Genomic DNA, 19,604 nt, shown 5'->3' on the forward strand with positions numbered 1-19,604 from the left:
AGTTTCCCCTTTCGTTAACATCTTACATTACCTTCATAGCATCCAGTCCAGGATGCTACATTGAATTTAGCCTTGGTTGAATTTTAAAATAATTTCTGATCGTAAGCTCTCTTCTACTGTTGAGAAAAATAGCCCTTTTCTCCTTTTCTGGCTAGGAGGCAGTACCCTATAATGGTTAAAAGCATGATTAAAATCAAGCATAAGGTTTCAAATTCTTAATCACATAAAAACTGTGTGATCTTAGATTACTTATACTGCTACATCAGTTTCATCATCTTTAAAATGTAAATAATATTACTTTATTCGATCATTGGAAAAAATAAATTTGATAAATGCATGCACGGTTGCTCAGAAGAGTTCCTGGGACATGGTAAGCACTCAGTAATATTTCCTAAATCATAGTGAATGTCAGAGAAGAAGCTGGTTCCCATGGCAGGGGTTGGGGGGACCATTTGCTTAGAAAATGAGTTCCTTTGCTTTGGTTCTGTGACAAGGATCTCATTTGGTTTTAAGTATTTCACCTCTAAAGAATTTTTATTCAATAGAACATATTTCTCTAGTATGTGTAGATCAATCAAATACGGGCTTCAGGAGTTACCTTTTTTCCCTTGACAGGGATTTCTTAAGATCATGATCAGGAAATGAAACTGCATGCTTTTCTTTTTTTTCTTGATCAGTCTCACATAGTGATTCTTTTGTGTTTTAGAATCACCTCCTTTATAAGGTGGCTGTTTGTATGGCTTAAACGCTAACATTTGTTTGTGGTGCAAAGTGCTCTCAGAGGAATTGAAATGGGTTTGATCATTCTCATTGCCTCTTCCTGCACCCACACCCTCCTAACATCTCTGTGTTGTCTCGGTTGCTTCCAGAACCTCCCTTGTTGCTGTGTAACAGTGCGCATGGTTTCAGCAGAGTTGCTCTGATACAGGAAACCTGTTTTCATTAGAATCTTTGCCCTTTTTTCCAGAACTCTTGGAAACATTGAGTCATCACATGTACTCTGCAAGGGAATAAGGCAGCATTGGTAATTTTGACCTGCAGAACTCTAAGGAATCCCGGAATTTAGTTAAATTGGAGATTAGCAATTTGACTCCTTTCTTTCATTGGCCTTTGCTTCCAGACTGGTAGGAGAAAATTAGCCAAGGAGGAAGATGTGTATTAGTGGGGATTGTAGAGGGGCACACACCACAGGTCTCGTCCCAAACCCTCAGACTGCCCATTCACGATACTCATCTAGAGCATAACTAGACTACTTTTCATTTTCAGGGACGGAAAGTGTGGGCTGGCTGTGGTGAGCTTGGCAGTCTCTCATCTGTGTTTACAGTCTGGGACTTGTCCTCAGGGCTCCTGTGCCTGTCAAGTTCCAGAAGCTTCCTGGGTTAGGTTTGTCAGTGTTGAGAGGCAGTTCTAGTTCAGAGTGGACCTTTTGATGATCTGTGGAGGGAGTGTTTGGGGGCCCAGAGACAGTGTAGTCAGTGGCTAAAACAGGAACATTTGAATCAGGTAGACCTGACTTGGGATCCACACTACCTCCCTTATTGGTTATGTTGTTTGGTCAAGACATTTAACTGTTTTAGCACTTAATTACTTCACCCACAAAATGGGAAAAAGTAATGATACGTACCTCATAGGACCGAGATGAAAATTAAATTAGATGGCATGCATAGCATGCTTGGTAGGCACTCAAAACCCTGCTGTTGTTAGTATTGACCAACCACATTAGAGAGTCAGGAGACTTTGAACTTTGTAGTAAGGGAGGTAAACATTTTTGTGTTCCAGCTTTTTCTTTTGTAAACACTCTTTAAAAACTATTTTATTAGATTCAGAGTAGGTTTAAAATGCCTGCCCGTGGACAAGATTAAAGAAACATGAAGTACAGCTCAGGCTGTATTTCACCAGGTCGGTGTTGTTGCTACATCACTAACAATGTGGGGAAATGCTAATAGCATCAGTGCTCACTGTCTCTCCTGCCCCTGTGTCTAGTCTGTGGCCCCTGCTTCTCTATTACCTCCGGAATTCCTCTCATACCACTGTAGCTCAGGCTGTAATCTGTTTCCTGGACTGCCTCCATGCTCATCCCCACTTGCCCCTTAAAACCCACCCTCCCCACATGCCACCGTGAGAGGAATCTTTGTGGAACAAATTTGATCATGTCAGTCCCTTGGTTAACAGTACAGTGGTTTCCCGTTGTTCTTAGGGTAAAAAATGCAAGGCCGTTTGAAACGTGCCACTGCCTGTCTCTAATCTCACCTGCCAGTCCTTCCCCTTAGCCACACAGTCGGATTTCCTTTCCTCCTTCCTCTGGGTCTTTGTACCAATTGGTCCTGCTTCCACAAGTGCTCCCCGCACCCTTTAACCTTTAGTGACTCCGCATCTTTTGGGTTTTGGGGGTATCAGATCTAATGTTTCTGTTTCAGGAAACGTTTCCCTGCCATCCCTCCCCTGCTCCTTGTTGTAAGCATTCTCATGGCAGCCTATTCTGTCATTTGACATGTTTTTAAATATATTTGTATGATTATATGGTTAGTACTAGTACCACCAGTAGACTGCAAGCTCCACAAGGACACTGGGTCCCTAGTGCTTAGAGCAGAACTTGCCACATGTTAGGTACTCACTAAACGTGTATGAGTGTATTGATTGGCATGAGGAGGTCTTAGCACACTCTTCTATACGCTTTTATTGAGCCTTGTCTGTCAGGCCTGTTGTAATGTTGTCTGTCCCCCTTCCCTTTCTCATGAGAGCCTCACCTGGACCCTCATCTTATACTTGGGCGATGAGACCCTCTGCACATGACTTTCCATTTTTTTCATACCATCTTGAAAGCTGTGATCCTGCCTTAGAAGGTCCGCTGCTCTGCCAATCTCATTGTCCCTTTGACATATCTCTGCCAGTCACATGGGAGGATGTTTCTGTTTCCTCCACCTGGAGTGCCTTCCACTTCCCTCTCCCCAAATCCTTTCCTGTACCTCAGCTCCCACTCAAAGCCAACCCGCTTTAGGGGATGCATCAGTATTTGATTATATCTACTGAGATTTATGAGGTGTCCTTTCTTCCTGATTTGATTACAAATCCCTTGGAAGATGGAATAGTATATCGTCATTTAATTTTTTTGTTTTCTTCATTATTTTAAGCATTTTAAATTTTGGTTCCTTATTAGAGAACTATATTTGTCCATTTTAGAAAACTCAGAAAATATAGATAATCCGTTAAGAAAAACAATTTCGAATTTTCTCAAATCCTACCAACCAGAGATATTTTGGTGTATACTCTTCCTGACTCTGTGGTGTGTGTGGATGTGTAGATGTGCACACATACATGGTGTATACATATGTGGTCTTTGCACGCAAAAAGCCAAGAGTGTGCAGTATCCTGTAATCTCTGTTTCACACAGCACTATATCATGAATACCTTTTCGTGCCAAATAATTGGCCGCCGATCACTGTAGAACATAAAACTCTACAGGAAATATTTTCCTTATTGAAATAATGATGTCTTTAGAGCTTTCTTTAAAATCCTGTTTTTATCATGAAATTGAACTTTTATCTGAGTTAGCGAGAAAAAAATAACAGTAAGTGAAGAGATGATGCTAACATTAGAAATGAGTCAACACATGGTCAACTAATCTTCGACAAAGCAGGAAAGAGTGTCCAATGGAAAAAAGTCTCTTCAACAAATGGTGTTGGGAAAATTGGACAGCCATATGCAGAAGAATGAAACTGGACCACTTCCTTACACCACACACGAAAAATAAACTCAAAATGGATGAAAGACCTAAATGTGAGATAGGAGTCCATCAAAATCCTAGAGGAGAACATAGGCAGCAACCTCTTCGACCTCAGCCGCAGCAACTTCTAGAAACATCGCCAAAGGCAAGGGAAGCAAGGGCAAAAATGAACTATTGGGACCTCATCAAGATAAAAAGCTTTTGCACAGCAAAAGAAACAGTCAACAAAACCAAAAGAGAACCGACAGAATGGGAGAAGATATTTGCAAATGACATATCAGATAAAGGGCTAGTATCCAAAATCTATAAAGAACTTATCAAACTCAACACCCAAAGAACAAATGATCCAATCAGGAAATGGGCAGAAGACGTGAACAGACATTTTTCCCAAAGAAGACATCCAAACGGCCAAGAGACACATGAAAAAGTGCTCAACATCGCTCGGCATCAGGGAAATCCAAATCAAAACCTCAATGAGATGCCACCTCACACCAGTCAGAATGGCTAAAATTAACAAGTCAGGAAACAACAGATGTTGGCGGGGATGCGGAGAAAGGGGAACCCTCCTACACTGTTGGTGGGAATGCAAGCTGGTGCAGCCACTCTGGAAAACAGTATGGAGGTTTCTCAAAAAGTTGAAAATAGAGCTACCCTACGACCCAGCAATTCCCCTACTGGGTATTTACCCCAAAGATACAAATGTAGGTATCCGAAGGGGTACATGCACCTTGATGTTTATAGCAGCAATGTCCACAATAGCCAAACTATGGAAAGAGCCAAGATCTCCATCGACAGATGAATGGCTAAAGAAGGTGTGGTGTGTGTGTATATATATATGTATACACACACACACACACACACACACACACACACAATGGAATATTATGCAGCCATCAAAAAAAAAAAAAAAAAAACGAAATCTTGCTATTTGCAATGACGTGGATGGAACTAGAGGGTATTATGCTAAGCGAAATAAGTCAATCTTATTTGGTAAATATCCGGTAAAGAAAGATATATATCATATGATCTCACTGATATGAGCAATTCTTTTTTTTTTTAAGATTTTATTTATTTATTTGAGAGAAAGAGTGAGAGAGAGAGAGCACGAGAGGGAAGAGGGTCAGAGGGAGAAGCAGACTCCCTGCCGAGCAGGGAGCCCGATGCGGGACTCGATCCTGGGACTCCAGGATCATGACCTGAGCTGAAGGCAGTCGCTTAACCAACTGAGCCACCCAGGCGCCCTGATATGAGGAATTCTTAATCTCAGGAAACAAACTGACAGTTGCTGGAGTGGGGGTGGGGTAGGAGGGTGGGGTGGCTGGGTGATAGACATTGGGGAGAGGGTATGTGCTATGGTGAGTGCTGTGAATTGTGTAAGACTGACGAATCACAGATCTGTACCTCTGAAACAAATAATACATTATATGTTTAAAAAAAAGAAAAAGATAGTAGGAAGGAAAAAATGAAGGGGGGGGAAGTCAGAGGGGGAGACGAACCATGAGAGACTATGGACTTTGAGAAACAAACTGAGGGTTCTAGAGGGGAAGGAGTGGGGGGATGGGTTAGCCTGGTGATGGGTATTGAAGAGGGCACATACTGCATGGAGCACTGGGTGTTATACGCAAACAATGAATCATGGAACACTACATCAAAAACTAATGATGTAATGTATGGTGACTAACATAACATAATAAAATTAAATTAAAAAAAAAGAAATGAGGCAACACAATTTTTTTTTTTACGTTGTTGCCTTTAAGGTGAGACCTCATACAGAACTTGGAAATATTTTGAGAACTTGGTGAAAATAGTTTTGCTGTGAAGTTGATGTGTTGACAGTGCTACCTGTAGTAATGAGTCCTATAGTGGGGTAGGGCAGGTATTGCCATTTAGTTTTTAAGACATACCTCTGAAATTCCAGGGTAGGGAGCAGAACCGTGTTTGTTCTTCCAGGTCTTCAGAAGACCACAGTTGCTGGCTTGTGACTTTGCCTGCTTTGGAATGTGGAAATAACTTTTTTTCATCCTCTCACACACAATTACTTCACTTACTGTGTTTTTCCAAATGAGAGTTTAGTTTAGAAATATGCTCAGCAGATATCGATGCCCTATAAGGTGGACAGGTAGAAAGAGTAGAAACAATATAGCAATATTATAAAAAATTGTATCAAAATATTTTATATAAGTTGAATTATGTGAAAATCTGGATAATCAGGAAAGCTGTCTTTTGTTGAAATATTACTGGTAGAATTTCTTTTTAAAACAAGTTTCCTTGGAGAATTAAAAATTATTCTGTTTACAAAAGTTTAATCTTATATTCAGTTTTCCAAAAACATGTTTAGTACATCAAATGAGGTACATTACAATTTCCTCCTTTCTGGAGGAAAAGTACAATCTTCCTGCAGACATTTACTTCCTTGTCCCTTCCCTGTGATTTCAGGGCTCTGTTGAGGAAGAGTCTCTGTTTTTGCAGCAGGTGTGTGTTGGAGCTGGGATGATCAGTATGCCTTTTCGTGGTATTTTATATCCTTGTTAGAGCTTATCTTTGGAACAGCTCTTTTGACCCAAAGAGTAAGTGAACGGGAGAGCAACAATCAAGAAAAGTTCAGAGATGCTTAGTATCTTTCTCCTCTGCTCCTTCTTCTACACTCTGAGGACCTGGCATATGTTAGGCTCTGGGCAATGTTTGTTGAAAAGCTGATGTATAAATACTGATCTTGTGTTCCTGATTTACTCAGATTTGGGATTTCTCACTAACACAGTGATTAGGGGTAAAGTGTGCTGTCAGAGTTTCCATCAACATTGGCCCATCATGTTACTCAGGCCCTTTCTTAAAATCAAGTCATTTTAATCTAGGGAAAAGACCATTGATACCATCTGATTCGGTTGATTCTGTCTCTGAATGGAAAAATTGAGGACTTTGATAGTAAAATGACTTCCTGTACTTATATGCCAACCACAGCAAGTAAGCTGCCAAACGTGGAATGTCTTCTGGTTTCCTTCTTGTATGCTTACACCAGCTTCCCTTGTACTTAGCCCTTTAAAAATGTGGATGGGATAGGTTACTTAAAATTTTATTCCAAATTCCTTTGAAATATGCTAGGAAAACTTGCCATATTTTGACAGCAGCATCTGAGAACATTCTTTTATTGTCTAACAAAGTACTGCAGATGACCTCAGGCTGCTGGTTGTGAGAGAAACTTCAGTCTGTCTCTGGCTCAGAATGTTTCAGCGAGCTTCTCACAAGCTTCTGATGACAGGTCAGCCTGTCCACTTGGATGTGTCTATCTTGAGTGAGTTACAGAAAAGCTGATAAAGAAAAAATTCAGAGGGACTTGTAGACAGTTGCAGTGTCATCTGCTTATGAATGAGACCATGTTTTTAGGTGATTTTTTTTTTCTGATTCTGGGCTGGGTTTTTTGCAGAGTTTATTCTGCCTTCTCATATTCTTTGCTCTGGTTAATCTGAACGTGGCATGTCGGAGTTTGAACTCTTCTGCCTCAGATTTGTTTTCAACGCTGGTTCCTTCCTTCCTATTGATAGCCCAGAACACTCTTGAGAAGTCTCATTTAGGGAGATAGCATGGCTGATAAACAAATGTTTAGGAGATGAATGTGTGAGAAAGGATGATATTCTTGCTTGACTAGAGAAAGTTTGCTTTCCCCTGTAAATGATTATTCAGAAGATAAAATTTAAACCAAAAAAGATTCATTTCCATTAAGTTCAGAGTTAATTGCAAAACATAAAATTCTTCTCTTACTATATGTCACACAAGGAAATGAATAGCCCGAAATGTACAGCTGTTCGACCAGTTTACAGGCTCTCTTAGTAGCTAGTACAAAAGGTACTGCTAATGAGGCCCAGTTAACTCTAACTCTGCCACGGAAGCCAGTTTGCTGCTGTCTTATTTCTGTATAGGAAGAAGACTGACAATGTTCAGTAACACTAATGATCAGTTTTAGAGGTTTGATGTTTAACTAGATTTCTTTACCCTGTCATGCCTGAAGGAGTACTTGGACACTAAAAGTACACTGAAAACTGGACTATGTCATAAGAGTACACTTATTGTGATGAACACTGAGTCATGTATAGAATTGTTGAGTCATATTGTACACTCACAACTAATATTAGTTAATATATTAATTATACTTCAACTTAAAAAAACTGGACCATGTCAAGTATATGCAAAAATCTAGGCTAAATTTTTTATTTTTATCCCAAATAGAATGTTTATACTGTGGGAGGTACTGTTCAACTCTACAAATATGAAAAGCTTCTGAGTTTTTACAGTCTCACCAAGAAAGTAAATTTTTGCTAAACTGTGGAATAGATGTGCCTTTTAAAATCTCATTTAGGGGGTGACTGGGTGGTTCAGTTTTCTGAGCTTCTGCCTTCGGCTCAGGTCATGATCCTAGGGTCCTGGCGTTGGGCCTGGCTGGGAGCCTACTTCTCCATCTCCCTCTGCCCCTCCCCCACTGCTCCTGCTCTCTCTCACTCTGTCTCTCGCAAATAAATAAATAAAATCTTTTTTAAAAATCTCCTTTAGGTAATGTTGAGTGTTAAATGCAAAAAAAAAAGTTTCAGAAATCTGGAGCTTGAATTTCACAAGTAGCGTTGTAAAGTGATTAGGCTCTCAAAATCAATTGGTTGAACCACTAAATCAAAGAACTTATTTAACTAATGTCTACCATGTATCTGGCCTATGGACATGGTTGTAAATTAGATATATTGCTACCCTCGCAGACCTGTTATCCTAAGGGGAGAGGTGGGTAGAGAAACAACCTATCATGAGGCTGTGTGATTACGATGACAGAAGGAAGCAAGCACAGTTGTGAGGGCGGTGGTGGGGGTGGAGACACTCTGGGAGCAACAGAAAGGGAACTGTGGGTACGTAGGGTCTAGAAATGCTTCTTGTAAGAGATGAGTCCCAGTGGGATGATTAGGAGCTGGTCCATCTTCTAGTCTTATGAAGCTGCATGTGGAAAGGCCAGGAGGTGAGAGGAAGTGAAGTCTGTCCTGGGAACCACCTGGAGTTCAGTACAGGTGTGAGGAGGGCGCAGGCTCAGCAGGGTTTGGTTGGTGACCCATGACAATGAGCCATTCAAGAGTTTTTCAGCAGGATCAATACATGATCAGTTTATTTTGAAAGAGCACTTTGAAGTTTGGAGGATAGACTGGAAGAGGGTAAGCTCAGTGGCAGAAAGATTGGTTAGGAGAAATGAAGGGGAGACAAAGGAATTCTTTTGAAATTGTCTGGCCCAGTGCAGAGCACTGAGTAAATACATACTAAATGAACAAATGAGATCCAAAGTCCTGCTCTGAAGTGCTGCTGGTTTTCAGAGAAGGGGGAGAGCAGTGCAAATCAGAAGATCCAAGGAAAAGTCCATCTCTTGGCTTCTGAAAAAACAATCAGTTCCCTGAAACGATTATAAAACTCTGTGCTCACATGCATTTTCTGAGAGTCATTTACTTTCATCAGATTCGTAAAAGGTCCCTGACCCTCTGAAAGGTCAAAAACCACTGGGTTAGATATTAGCCTGGAAGAACAAGACCTGTGTGGTGGATGCTCCAAAGAACTTTGTATTTAGTCATATCAGTCAAGGGCTTAAACTCATAAAAGAAATTATCAGCTATTCTGATGAGGTTAAGCTGGAACAGATATCTAATTATGCCAGGTATCTAATTATGTCAAAGTACAGATTCAGAGAGAACCCAACAGTTTGGATAGACGTGAACAAAAAGTTGTATAATTAGGTTCACAGACCAGCTGCACTATAGTGGAAGTGGGATAAAAGATGCTCACCTTAATAACTTTTGTGAGCTGTTGTTCCTTAACAACCATTGGGCATGGGGGCTAGGGAAAGCCCCAGGAGTTCTATGTAGTAGTGAGCACCTCATCCCTGGAAGCCTCTAAGAGGCAGAATCCCAGGCAAATGATAACTGTATAGGAGGGAGGTCATGTGGAGAATGAAAGTAGGGAATTCTGCATTGAGTGGGAGGCTAGACTGGCTTTCAGAGACGTTTGGAGTGCTAAAATGAAGTGTTTCCCTGTATTAGAGACCAGAGAAAATGCACTTGCATAGACCTCCCTCTGTACTGTCAACAGAAGGCACCATTCATAGCTCTGTTTCTATGGAAAAGTATGAAAGTTTAAAAAAAAAAAAAGATATGAGACCACCTTTGCCAGTTACTGCCCTGTTGTGTGTTCCAGAGGTGTTCTCTCCCTCCCTTGGTGCTGAAGTTCAGGAACACTGTTGTGAGGAGAGGACTTGATGATCTGGCTGCTTCGTGAACTGGTCGTTCAGTGGTGTGTTTTGTGGCATTTATGAATTTCCCTTGCAGAAATTGTGCAGGTGCGTAGCTGTGCCCGTGTATCCTTCCCCTGGTTCTACTTACAGCTCAGCAAAATCTCAGAGCACACCTGAAAGAGTGCTAGGGACAAAGAGGAAGCCTCTCCTCAGTGAAAAGACATTGTGAGAAGAGCTTTGCCCTAAGCCTCAGAATTTAGTTTTACTCAGTTGCGACAATTTCGTTAGACTGTAAGCATTGATTTACTGAAATTCCCATTCGTCATTACAGCCATTTTAAAAGTCAGAGGGCAAGAATTGTTTCAGTTTGTTTGTTATATAGCTTGGAACTTTTTTTTTTTTCTGGTCACATCCTTTTAACCTTAGACTCATCAAATACAGGATTCGTCCTACACAGAGAGGTGTTTCCTGTCTTATTAACCTTTAGTAGTTGCCAAGCACTTTTTCCTTGTCAGCATGCTGCATTACTTCTTTTAAAGCTCTTTTAAAAATCAAGCTCTCTTATTTATATCTTTTGTAGAACCAAGTACAATGTTGAGGTTTCTTGAAACTGATATTACACTGTATGTTAACTAACTGGGATTTAAATAAATACTTGAAACAGGAAAAAAAATAATGTTGAGGTCTCTGTGTTTGTAGTAAATACAAATTAATGTGTGTTTTATTCATCAGGCATCTGTTCTGTCCTGATGCCTTGAGTAAAAAGAAACTGAAGATTGGTGGTTATTTCTCTTCATTTGTTTTTCACACCTGTCTTGACAAAAATGTGAGAATTAGACACTTTAGGATTCTTAATTTTATAGGTTTCTGTTACTGTGAACTTTAAATTTTTCTGTATTTTAGGTCTCAGTAGGATCCTAGGGCTTTGTACAAAAGACATATGTAAATCATCTAAATTTTTTTATTTATTTTTAAATAGGCAGAATATTCAAAGTTCAGAGCAGAACTTTGTAACAGAAAGTTTTCTTCTGCTCCTGTCCCCATGTTGCCCAGAGGCCCCCCAGTACCACCCCTTTTTATGTGTGTACCCTTCCAGGAAGAGAAACAGATACATTTGTCACTTGATTTTTTTGTGTGTTTCGTGACTATTTAAGTCTAGTGTTATAACAAAATTAGTAACTTCTTGCATCTTTAAAAACGCACGTTACATCCTGATGGCAGCTTTAAGAAGCTGTTTTTCACTGGGGTGTCGGAAGCAGGGTGACAGATTGTAGCCCTGAGGGGAGCTGACATCTGCAGGTCCCGAGTGAAGGAGTAAGATATAGGCTCCCCTTTCCTTGTGGGGCCTTAACCTGGTATTTATAATATAGATACTCTCAGGGGATACGTTAACTCTTTAACCCTTGGTGCAAAAAGCAGTTTCAGAGACACCTCTCTGTGTTCTTACTGAATGGATTCTAGAAGGGAAAGAAGCTAATACAGATTACTCAAGGAGAAATTATTAGAACCATGAAGTCAAATTATTAGCTAAGAACTTTCCAAGGATCTAACCTGTATCTGTGAGATGGTGATGTGTATTGAGTGGGATTGAATCAGAATTGGAGGCTAGAACCTTGCATGCTGTTGCACCAACATCATTTGGAGCCATAACAATAGAGGATTTGCTCGACAGTTCTCTGTCCTCCATTATCTGCAAACCCCTCTTGCAGAAACTCAACCTACACCCCACACACACCAAAACAAAACGCCATTCTAACTTTACCATCTAGGATCAAATATGCAGCCAACTACCAGGGCAGCACAGGCACCCAAAACACCTTTAGGCAGATGAGTTGATTATACTGAGGTGCACATTTGGTAAGAGGGAATTTTTAGAATAGGTAGTTACATTTAGAAAATCATTGAGTGGAGGTTGATAGAAGAAACCACTTTCAGTTCCTTTCAGTTAGGAATTTTTGAATAATATTCAGGGGAAAAGAAAAGACATTTCCTTCCTTTCTAAAGAGGATTTAAAGTAGAGTGGGGAGAGAGGAATTGTACTGCGAGGGAAGCCTCACAGTTCTGCCCTTTTTTTTTCTTTTTAAGGAAAATATCCCAAAGAGCTCATGATGACCAGGCACTTCTTTAAACTGACAAATGCTTGTGCAGTGTTAGTGGATTTCCTGGCAAATAAAATAGGGCAGGACCCTTCTTTAGTCATTACCTTACTGGAGCTTTTTAGCCCAATTTTAATTCAAAATGATGCTGGAAAGATTTATAAAGGAATTGGTGTGATTATTCATAACAATTAAACTTTGCTTATTAGTAAACATGTGAGCACCCTGGTCACGGACTCCCCCCCCCCCCCCCCAAGGTGCAAGGCCCAGAGATAAGGCGGGCCAGGCCTTGCTGACGAGGGTGTGTACCAGCAGAGAAACAGGAAGCTGTGCTTAGCCAGGCTTGCCTGGAGGTTTCCAACTCTGGTCAGGTGTGCTGAGGTCCCGGCAAGAGATATACTCTTTCTGAACCCTGGCAGCCACGTTGCTCAGCATAAATGCTTCATACTGTCAGTTAACTGATGTGTAGAGAGAAGTATGACTGCATTACAGCTTAAAGAGCTGTCACACTCAGGTCTCTACCGGAGAAGACGAGATCGCCCTGATAGTGTGAGACTAAATGGGTTACCGGAGGAAGAGCTAAGGTGAGTGCAAAGTCATGGTTGGCTGGAGGTCAAGGCACCTAGTGATTGCGGCAAGATTCATGCCTAAGTGGATGCAGTAGTGGGGAATACACGTTGAAGAGGTTCCACTGGAACCTCTCAGTCTGTAATTAAAGACTGAACACAGTCGCAAGATTGTGCTGGATTGGAACTGTGCAAAACTAGAACTCATTTTTCCATTTCTTCACAAATCCTGTAAGTGGTTTTAGCTTTCCCCCCAACCTGCTGTGCTATGTCTTTAAAAAATTATATAATCATCAAAGTAATATTTAAAATTGGAAACAATTGATTTTTTTACCCTTTAGTTTAAAGATAGATTGCTTTGGCCTATTAGAACATAGTTTCTGTGTGGAATTTTTCTTTGAATTTTGGTGGTGAGATTAGTTTGTGGTGTTTTGGGTGGGGGTTGGGTGGGTTTCATAGAGGATTCTTTGTTATTGAAATGAATTCAGCAAAGGAATGCAGAAACTACTGAATGTAACCTAGGAAGGAAGGACATCAAAAATCTGGACACCATCTTAACTAAAAGGTTGAGGGGGGGGTTGCTTGTTTTCAAAGTTAATTTGCCTCTAACAATACAGTTTTAGTGTTTGTTACAGTTATTGAGAATTCTTTTTGGATTTTAGGTTCTAAAAAATCCCTGCAACATTAACCCATATTTAAAATACTATGTTTAGATTTTCTGCTTCTGAGATGTAATGTTCCTGTTTTACTGCTGACAGGAGGCTGCAGTAAAGAGAGACTTCCTTTTCTTTTTATTACATTTACTGTATAGTTCTTAAATTTGTTTATGGACTCTTGATTTAAGTATTTGAATATTTCAACTAAATGGAGGGATATTTATATGCTGTGTACTGTTTTCTTTCCATAAATAGCTTCATTTTTAGAGTTTCTTTTAAATTTTATATTTGACATTTGACAGGGAAGAAATTGTCAAGGAAACTTTTTTAAACTTCTGTTAGCTTAGTTTGTATTTGTCTTATATCCACTACATATACTATGAGAGCTGTAGTTTGGGAGGGAAACATTTACTTGAAAATTATCGGCTCTTTCATTACCTTTTGAAGAGAATAGTAGCATTAAAGAACTATGATTGATACTAACATTATTAGAATTTATTTCATACTATATCAGGTGTCTCTTAGGTACATTTGATGTATTAATTTTGAATTGATTGTATTAGACGGAATTTAAAACCTTCAGAGTTTGACTTGTTACAAATTTTATAAGGTTTAGTGAAAATACTGAGTTCTCTCTTGTTAACCAGGTAAGGCTTTGGGAAGTAGCCTCTGAAGTCAACATTTACTTGTAGACTCCAATCTACTCTTGATCCAAGAGGGAAAAGTTACCAGAAACAGTTTTGATTTCAGATTTGGGGTCCTTTTTTAAAAAATTGAGATATGTAAAACAAGATTTGAGACCAACCATATTTTACTTATTTTCAGACAGTAACAAAGTGAATAAAATTGCTTGTATGCCCAGGGAGGTAGTTATTTATATAATTATAATGACCTTTGAAACAACTAGATACTTTTCTTTTGTCTTGACTTGAAATCAGAGGAGGAAGAATAATTCTTAAGAAGTATTGCTTGTTACACTGAGGTAAGGAGAAATATTTTTCCATCCATTCTGGTCATGTAGTTCCCTGGTGATAATAAGGGACTCATGTTTCTGCCATTTCTCTGGCCTCTAATGCAGAGAGAACGACCATCATTCCTTATTTTAGAAGTGCAGCGCTTAGCTAGGAAAAGTAGGCAATTGTCTGTTTTTCCGTGGACTTTTTGTTAATTTAGGCAGTCAGGTTGTTTGTTTTTCTAATTTTATAGGAAGCCTCAGGTTTCTTAGCTAACAGGAATCAGGGAGGGTAGGTGCACCCATTTCAGCACCACTCATTTGGACAAGTTATGTAAGCTTGTTGAACTTCAGTTTGTTCCTCCTGGGGGTGGGGGGAGGAATGAGGTTAAAAATAACTGCCCTTATTCAACATCATTTACTATCTCAAAATCCTCACCCCCAACCTACTGAGGCAGGGGCATTATTATCATGTGTAGTGCTGTAAGGTTAATGGCTTTTGTGCATTATTTAACTAATTTTTATTGGGTGCCTACTCTGTGCTAAATAAAGATGCAGTGATGAATTAGACACAGTTCTTCCCCTCAAGGCACACCAAGGTTTTGGCACATGAACATGACCAACAGGTGCTTTTCCTGTGAGCAGTTGTTTGACTTTGAATGCGTAAAATATCAAACATCTTTCACACCGTCTCCATATTGCACAAGACCCATTCCTGCTGCATTCCTTCTCACTCTTTGTTCACTTTCTTGACATGTTTATGGACTCAAACAGAACTATCAGAGACTAAAAGAGCTGTGCTCATTGCCAAAAAACGTTTTTCTTGTAAGTTAAAAAGATTGTGCTCTGAAACAAAACACAAGTGTTTAAGGAGCATCGTGAAAGACATGAAAACAAACAACTCTGGCTTCAGACTTGTGAAGGTCAGCATGAAAAACACTGACTTTATAGATTTTTATTTTAAAGCACAAAATATAACCCAAAACTTACTACACTTGCATACTTTGTACAATAGAACATTACTCTCTACATTGGAGGGTTATGCTATGGCAATTTATGTTATTTAAATAGTAGTTGTCACTCCTAGTAGAAAAAGCGTCCTGTGGACCTTTGTCTTGAGTTCTAGAGCATGTCCTTAATTTTGGCTAGATTCTAACATGCCTAAGAAATAATTGGAAATTATTTTCCCTTATGAAGCTCAATGTTAAGGATTTAGATAAAGCATGGTTATTCATTTATACTCAAAGACTCTGTATAAAGGCACTGTATACACATAGATTGTCTTTAGGGCCATCTCTCATGACCCGGATAGAACTGGTTTAACTTTCGAATTTAAACAGTGGGCTCCTTAGCAAAGAGTAGCTCACACTTTTATGTCAGTGGGCTCAGAACTCTGAGCCCTACACCTCTACAAAGCATTCACCTTTTTTTCCTTGGAATTTTTGATACTCAAAAATCACATCTAAGATAGATACACACACACACACACACACACACACACACACACACTCATATATACTTAATTCTTAGCTATTTATTCCATCTCTCAAACTATGTTGCATCCTGTTTGTTTTTTGAGGAAACATGAATGAAAAACACACCTAAACAATACATACACACACACACATACCCTTAAAATTCTCAGTCACTTTTGTTCTGCCTTAGATGTAAAGGACCTGTAAATAACTGATTGGCGACACCTCAAAATTCAAGTCTTTGCTGGCTAGGTCCCAAACATAGTTTACATAGAAACGTTGGCCAGATCTGGCCCACTGCCTGTTTTTGTATGGCCCACGAGCTTAGGATGGATTGTACATTTTTCGGTGGTTGGAAAAAAATTAAAAGAAGCATGTTTCATGACATAATAAAAATTACATGAAATTCAAATTTCACCATCCATAAATGAAGTTTTATTGGAACACAGCCAAGCTTATTTACATGTGTTGTCTCTGGTAGTTTCTTGCTACAGTGACATTACATCCTTGATCTAGTGCTAAGATAAAGAACCCTTGGGACGCCTGGGTGGTTCCACCGTTTTAAGTGTCTGCCTTCGGCTGAGGTCATGATCCGGGATCAGTCCTGAGGCAGGCTCCTTGCTTAGCAAGGAGCCTGCTTCTCCCTCTGCCTGCCGCTCCCCCTGTTTCTACTCTCTCTCTCTCTCTCTCTCTCTCTCTCTGACAAATAAATAAAATCTTTAAAAAAAAACCTTGATCTTTCCCTGTTGTTCCTTTAAGTTATGCATCTACCCTTCCCACTCTTCCACGTCCCAGTTAAATTTACCTGGATAAAGTCAGGGCTTTGTCAATCTTGAAATGAGTATGAAGAAAAGAAAAAATACTTTGAAGTTTGTATCCGTACGTGAAATTGACTGGATGCAGCAGTGAGAAGTTACTTACTTGTTAGAACCTCTTTATGCTGTCCTTTCCTGCCCTTTTTCTGGTGTAACTGGACAACCAGGAATAGGAGGAAGTACAAAGAAAAGTAACCTTTACTTTCTGGTTATTAAGTAAACATTCTGAGCTCTTATCTTTCTAGATATAGGATATAATCATTTTTAAGTAGTGGATATGTCCTTGACTTGGCTTCAGAGCAGAAAACTCATATCATGTGTTCCCGAATAATACATTGATTGAGCCCTTGTATGGGTCAGGCATTCTATTAAGAATTCTCATGTTTGAGAGTTTGGGGTGGGGTGGGGGGCATTTGTTTTTTAACTCACAATTCAATAAGGAGGAAGAAGAACCTGAAGTTAGAAGAGGTGATCATCCTTATTAACCAGTTCCTGACCTTGATTGACATATGTTAGTGCTCTGAGTCAGTTGAGGTTGGAGTAGGTCAGTTCAGGATGTGCATTTCCTTGCATAACTGTTTTGTAGTTTATCATTTCTTTACCTGTCTTTTGGATGAAAAACGAATGTACATATTTTAATTTTAGAAATATAGTAGACAATTGGGATAAAATTGCAGGTTTGCCATTTTTGTCTATTCTTATTATTTAATGGTTCATTAAATGAACAATTGAGAGCACATTTAATCTTCCTAACAATGAATACATCATACAATTAATAACAGTTTTTTTTTCTCTGTGGTACACAGAGTTATCAGTTTGCCAGGGTTGCTTTTTAAAAGGTGGTAAGTCGTGCTTTCTTACATGTGTTTAAGAGTGTAATACAGACAAACACACATGCTAGAATATTATTCAGCCGTGAAAAAGAAGGAAATCCTGCCACAACATGGATGGACCTTGAGGGCGTTATGCTGAGATAAGTCAGAGAAAGACAGATACTGTATGATCTCTCTTTTATGTGGAATCTAAAAAAAACTCAGCTTGTGAAAACAGAGTAAAATGGTCGTTACCAGCACCGAAGGGGTGGGTGAATTGAAGAGATGTTGTTTTAAAGGTGTAGACTTGCAACTAGTAGTTAAATAAGTTCTGGAGATCTAATGCCCAACATAGTGATTATAGTCAGCACTACTGTATTAAACACTTCAAAGTTGCTAAGAGACTAGATCTCAACTGTTCTCAGTACATAAAGGAAGTGATAATTATGTGACATGGTAAAGATGTTAGCTAAAGCTACTGTAGCAATGATATCGCAATATATAAATGTATCAAACCAACAGGTTGGGTTGGCTACCTCAGACTTAAATAATGTCAGTCATATCTCAATTACACAGATTTTTTTTTTTAAGATTTTATTTATTTATCTGACGGAGAGAGACACAGTGAGAGAGAGAACACAAGCAGGGGGAGTGGGAGAGGGAGAAGCAGGCTTCCCGCGGAGCAGGGAGCCCAATGCGGGGCTCGATCCCAGGACCCTGGGATCATAACCCGAGCTGAAGGCAGATGCTTAACGACTGAGCCACCCAGGTGCCCTACACAGATGTTTTTAAAAGACTAAAATCCACAAGTATTTATATTGTAATAATTGGTTTTATAGGCATACCCCTCCTCAACCTTCTCACTTACCGGTCCCTCTCCTATGCCCCTCCCCATTGATAGAGAGGATTCTCCAAGCCCAGAGGCCTTGCCTTACTTCTCCTGTATCTCTAGCATCTACCATAGTACCTGGTAGGTCATCACTGTCCAGTATCTATTCCTCATTGAATGAGTGAAGAAATGAGAAACTAAAGTGGCTCAGCAGTACCTCTTTTATATCTACCGAAGTATCATGATCAAAAGATCATGGTCATTTTGTTTTTCATTAGTTTTGGGAAACTTCTGAAGGGGACTATAGTTTCTTTGTTACCAAAGAAATATAAAAAATATTTCTTTATAGTTTAGAAAGTATATGCTGAAATTAAAAATAGCAATGTTAATGCTTAAAAATTAGCTGTATGAAAGGAATTATTAAAAGGAGTGAAAATTCTTTAGATAAAGATCCCTTTTCTGTTTTTCTGTACAGCTGAAGACATTTTGGAATGAACCTCAACTTCAGAATCAATTTGTGAATTTGTTGTCAATACACATAAAATTTTCTAAATGATTTACCATGACAATTAAGTATCAAGATTTTAACCATTATAATTGCTTTCCTATTGGTTTAAAACACACAACAAATCTGGGCGCCTGGGTGGCTCAGTTGGTTGAGCGACTGCCTTCGGCTCAGGTCATGATCCTGGAGTCCCGGGATTGAGTCCCACATTGGGCTCCCTGCTCAGCAGGGAGTCTGCTTCTCCGTCTGACCCTCTTCCCTCTCATGCTCTCTATCTCTCATTCTATCTCAAATAAAAAGTAAAATCTTTAAAAAAAAAATGTTAAAGTATCAGTTATAAATCACTTATTTTAAAAAACAACAGTTGATTAAAATTTATACCTTACCTATATTATTTGGATAGATGCTGTTAAAATGAAACTATTATTTTTTATATATTTATGTATAAAAATATGTATTTTGGAAACAGCCATTTATTGTATATCTGTGAGACCCAGTGACCATTCTGTGATTAAAACCAGCTTTGGACACAAGTGTTCTCCTATAGAATATCTACTTTTAGAAATAAACATTAAATGTGTTTTCACATAAATACATAATTCCTTAAGTTTTGTTTTTTTTTAAAGATTTTATTTATTTATTAGAGCACGAGCATGGGGAGGAGCAGAGGGAGAGGGAGATAATCTCCAGCCGTCTCCACACTAAGCGCAGAGCTGGATGCAAGGCTCTGTCCCACTACCCTGAGATCATGACCTGAGCTGAAACCAAAAGTCGGACACCTAACCCTCTGAGCCACCCCAGTGCCCTTCAAGGTTTTTTAAGATTGTATTTTTAAGTAATTTCTACACCCAGTGTGGGGCTCGAACTTAAGGTTCACATGCTCTACTGACTGAGCCAGCCAGGTACACCCCAACTCCTTAAGTCTTTTTA

At 39.4% G+C, this 19,604-nt stretch overlaps 1 protein-coding gene across 8 annotated transcripts in view; it reads left to right on the top strand.

Moving 5' to 3' along the window:
* Positions 1–19,604, top strand: part of LIMS1 (LIM zinc finger domain containing 1) — a 152,206-nt gene that overhangs the window by 79,486 nt on the left and 53,116 nt on the right. The window contains exon 2 of one of the 8 annotated variants that reach the window (XM_088026666.1): positions 9,932–10,073. The exons of 5 other annotated variants lie outside the window; for them this stretch is intronic. Coding sequence is in view for 2 of the 3 variants with exons in the window: in XM_028091265.2 (XP_027947066.1) it covers positions 12,542–12,648 (107 nt within the window). In the remaining variant the exon portion in view is untranslated. Of the gene's footprint in view, positions 1–9,931; positions 10,074–12,405; positions 12,649–19,604 lie in introns of those variants that run through there. 2 more of the 8 variants (XM_028091265.2, XM_028091266.2) reach the window with 2 other exon arrangements.

This window comes from Eumetopias jubatus, unplaced genomic scaffold (genome assembly GCF_037043125.1).
Source record: "Eumetopias jubatus isolate StellerSeaLion01/CBP00866 unplaced genomic scaffold, mEumJub1_p1.0 scaffold_9, whole genome shotgun sequence".
NCBI lineage: Eukaryota > Metazoa > Chordata > Mammalia > Carnivora > Otariidae > Eumetopias > Eumetopias jubatus.